This window comes from Austrofundulus limnaeus, unplaced genomic scaffold, assembly GCF_001266775.1.
Source record: "Austrofundulus limnaeus strain Quisiro unplaced genomic scaffold, Austrofundulus_limnaeus-1.0 Scaffold16, whole genome shotgun sequence".
Classification (NCBI taxonomy): Eukaryota; Metazoa; Chordata; class Actinopteri; order Cyprinodontiformes; family Rivulidae; genus Austrofundulus; species Austrofundulus limnaeus.
In genome coordinates, this window is record NW_013952418.1 from 2,774,079 (window position 1) to 2,778,487 (window position 4,409).

Genomic DNA, 4,409 nt, shown 5'->3' on the forward strand with positions numbered 1-4,409 from the left:
CATCTGAATTATGGAACTGAAAGTGAAAGTAGTCAAACTGAAGTTTTAATAAACCAAAATACAGTTTCAACGCAAATTAATTCAAATTCAAAACTTTACATTCAGTTTCAATTTAGTAAAATTCATTTTCAAACCAATGCATTAAATTTCAAATTATGCACATACAGATTCAATCTGAGCAATTCAAATTCAGTTACTGCTGGCACAAGATTTATCCCATACGTTTCTTTCATTTTTTTGAAAAATCTTTTAATCTTGGTTCCTCAGGTTGGACTCCAGCAACATCTACGACGAGTTGGTGGAAAACCACTCGGATTACCTCCCGCTGCACGTTCAAAGACTGCACCAGCTGGACTCAGAGAAGGTAAGACTTAAAAACTGGATTATAATTTTTAAAAACATCTTTTTTTTTTACAGTTTTTGTTTTTCATGTGAAGGAGCGTCTGAAGCGTCTGAAGGAGGTGGTGTCGGCGGCAGACATCGTCATTTCCCACATCGATCAAACCGCCCTCGCCGTTTACCTCAGCATGAAGACGGACCCTCGACCAGAAGCCGCCTCCATCAAGACGTACGCGACGCGGAGGCGGAGCCTGATGTAGAAATGTTTATTTAATGTTGGGGTGAAGCTGCCGACTGAAGGACAAGCTTTCTGTCTTTCAGGGACATGGAGAAGCAGAAGGCGTCTCTGCTGGACGCTCTGTGCAGGAGAGGCTGCGCTCTGGCCGACCAGCTCCTGCTGCCCCCCAACGTGCAGGACCCCAACACCGCCACGGGGCAAGCATCGGTGGAAGACGCCGGAGAGCAAATGGCCGGGAGTTCTGACGACGACCTGCAGAACGTGGCAAAAACACTCATGGACACGTTCTGGGAAGTGCAGAAGTGGGCGGAGCTAACTGACTCCAAGGTGAGCGAATATTTTAGAAAAAATAAACTGCAGGATTAAGCTTGAGAGCTGAACAACAGCTGAAAATTTAAAGAAGCTGAAACTGAAGTGCCAAAATTTAAATCAGCAGAACAGAAGCTACAGTGAGCAAAAATAAAATTAAAAGCTAAAATCAGTAAAACAGTAGCTAAAAGCTAAAATTAGCAAAACCTGAAACGTAAATCCTGCAAAACAGTAGCTAAAAGCTGAAATTAGCAAAGCAATAGCTAAGACCTAATATTGGTAAAACGGCATCTAAAAGCTAAAATTGCAGCAGCTGAAAGCTAAAACCAACAGCTAAAGGCTAAAATTAACAGCTAAAATTTAAAAAAAGCAAAACTGTTTATAACCAGCAAAATGGTAGCTAAAAGGTATAATTAGTCAAACATCTAAAAGCTAAAGTTAGCCAAAGTSTGGCTAAAACCAACAACAAAATAACTAAATGCAAAAACCTGCAGCTAAAAATTAAATTAGCCAAAATATGGCTAATACCAGCAATACAGTAGCTAAAAGCTAAAACAAACATCTACAAGATAAAATTAGCAAAACTGTGTAAAACCATCAAAACAGTAGCTGAAATCAAAAGTTGGCAAAACAGTAGCTAAAAGGTATAATTAAAACGGCATCTAAAAGCWAAAATTAGTCAAAATGTGGCTATAACCAGCAGTACAGTAACTAAACTCAAAAACCATCAGCTAAAATGTTAATCTGCCCAAATATGGCTAACAGCAAAGCAGTAGCTAAAAGCTAAAACCTTCTGCTAAAAGGTGAATTAGCCTAAATGTGGCTTATACTGTASAGTAGCTAAAAGCTAAAACAAACAGCTACATGATATAATTASCAAAACTGTGTAAAACCATCAAAACAGAAGCTGAAATAAAAATAAAACAGCCAAACAGTGCCTAAAACCTAAGATTAGCAAAAYCATATCTAAAGGCTAAAATTGGTACAGCAGTAGCTAATAGCTAAAATTTGCAATACTAAAACTTAAAACCTAACTTGTTCTACAATTCTGATCCCTGTTTATTTAAATAAAACCTTATATGTRTTAAAAAGTAAAAGTTACAAAAGCTAACGTCATGGCAATCATCTGTTGAATTAACTGAACATTTTGATGAATAAATAGTTTAAACTGATGAAAGTTTGGAAGAAACTCTGAAGAGGTAAACTGTGAATGCTGAGTCATGAAAACCAGATTTTCAGGTTGATAATTAAGTTCTGATGATTATTTGTTGAAAAAATAAATAAAGGTGAAGGTAAGCTGTGTGTTAAAGTAAGAAAAACATTTAAAGGTTCTTTTTTTTTTTCAGGTTTTAATGTTTTCGTACAAACACGCCCTGGCCAACAAGATGTTTGGCCGAGCCTTAAAATACGCCTCTAAAATGTTGGAGGAGAAGCCGAGCAAAGAGAACATGAAGAACTGCATCCAGGTAGAGTGAAGCGCTCGGTGCCAACCTGCTCCTCTGTGCTTCTGTTGTTGAAAACCTCTCTCTTCTGGTTCCAGCTCATGCAACACCTGGGATGGACTCACTACTCCACCTTCAGCGAGAACTGGCTCCCCGTCATGTACCCTGCAGACTACACACCCTTTTAAACACACAAACAGACACACACACATAGACGACCGAACCCAGTCCCAGATATCACGCCCCTCAGGAACTCGTGGCCCACAACCAGCTGCCTCCCGACTGTTTGTTTGATTTATTTATATGTTTTAGCGCCAAAATAAAAGGTTTTTATTTGAGGGTTGCGAAGATGATGGAACCAGATTTCACCTCCTTTACTCCTTTGCATCCAARCAACAAAAAATTTGAGTTAAAAATGTTTAAAAACTGTCAAATCCACCCATCCCATGCTTTCAGGACTAATTATTTGAATATTTTTTTATTTTCTTTGTAAATACTGTAAAAACCTGACAGTTTGGACACCAGGGATGCTTCAAAGTCCTTGAAGAAGAACTGGTTTCTGCTTCGGAAAGAGACTTTAAGACGGACCGGAACAAACAGACTCTGCCTGCTGCTTAACGGAACGACCGAACCTTTTCATTGTTTTTGTTCCTGCCACTTTAATAGTCCAGTCTTTGTTTGTCTTCACACATGAAAACAGTGTCGAGGTGCCTTTCTTCATGTACCTTACCTTTTCTGATGGGATGGAAACTGTGAAGAAGCTGCGCGGTTCGGAGCCTCCAGGTGGTTTTTACTCGTCGGCCTCGTGGATCCGGCGTCAAAGCTGCAGCCGCAGGACTCCTATTCGTCGARCTGTTCTCATAAAACCACATCTCAAGGTGTCTCACTGGGCTTCCACTGGTTGGCCAACAACATTCGCGAGATAAACCTTTTTTTTTAAGTGGTCCGACTCTGCCGTAGTTAATTTTAAAAATGTRTTTATTGCTTAGCAAACAGGCTGCCAGCAACCCCACAGGTTTGCTTATCTACAAAAACAGCTGAAGTGGACGAAAAGAGTAACTTTTTAAATTATTAAACCTGTGTAACAAAATAATGTTCACGACCTAGAATACAGTTGTGCAAGCCATCGATWCTCACAAAAAAGGGTTTGAGTTTCAAAAATCTGTGGCGTAAAATGAGGCCACGTGACTCGCTGGTTGTGATTTCTCAGGATTTGGAGAGACGGCGGCAGAAAATTTGTTGATTTTTCTCACAATTTTGAGTCTCGAACAGTGGCAGCCTGTTGAGGAAGCATTTCTGTCAATCAAATGAAAAAAATTGAATCTCATTTTTACGACTTCGCTGTGTCATTATTGTTAAATGCTATGAGGTCCTATCTCAGTTTCACAATATTGAGGTTGCTAAATTGTAATTACTAGAAAGCTATGTTGTAATGAGATAGCATCAAGTCATAATTTTAATAAATTATGTCAAAATTACAAGATGCTATGTCATAATTACGAGGTAGCTGAGTCGTAATTACGAGATGGCTGAGTCATAGTTACAAGAAAGTTATGTTGTAATTGCAAGATTGCATCTCATCATTGAGATGCTAAGTCGTAATTACGAGGTAGCTGAGTTGTAATTACAAGATAGCAAAGTCATATTTACAAGATAGCTAAGTTGTAGTTACAAGAAAGTTGTGTTGTAATTGCAAGAAAACATCTTAATGTGATGAGATACTAAGTTATAATTATGAGTTAGCATCAAGTCAATTTTATTAAATTGTGTCACAATTACGCGAGATAGCTAAGTCGTAATAACAAGATAGCCAAGTCGTAGTTACAAGACAGCTAAGTCGTAATAACGAGATAGCCAAGTCGTAGTTACAAGACAGCTAAGTCGTAATAACGAGATAGCCAAGTCGTAGTTACGAGATAGCTAAGTCGTAGTTACGAGAGCCAAGTCGTAGTTACGAGATAGCCAAGTCGTAGTTACGAGATAGCTAAGTCGTAGTTACGAGATAGCTAAGTCGTAGTTGCGAGATAGCTAAGTCGTAGTTGCGAGATAGCTAAGTCGTAGTTGCGAGATAGCTAAGTCGT

At 38.9% G+C, this 4,409-nt stretch overlaps 1 protein-coding gene across 1 annotated transcript in view; it reads left to right on the plus strand.

The window, feature by feature from the left end:
• The window catches only part of tpp2 (tripeptidyl peptidase 2), a gene marked incomplete in the record, with an annotated part of 27,056 nt that extends 23,401 nt beyond the window's left edge, over nucleotides 1-3,655 (plus strand). The window contains 5 exon segments of the mRNA XM_014003043.1: nucleotides 268-364; nucleotides 438-568; nucleotides 661-904; nucleotides 2,233-2,352; nucleotides 2,427-3,655. Of these exon segments, the coding sequence (XP_013858497.1) occupies nucleotides 268-364; nucleotides 438-568; nucleotides 661-904; nucleotides 2,233-2,352; nucleotides 2,427-2,516 (682 nt within the window).
• Between the last annotated feature and the right edge of the window lie 754 nt (nucleotides 3,656-4,409).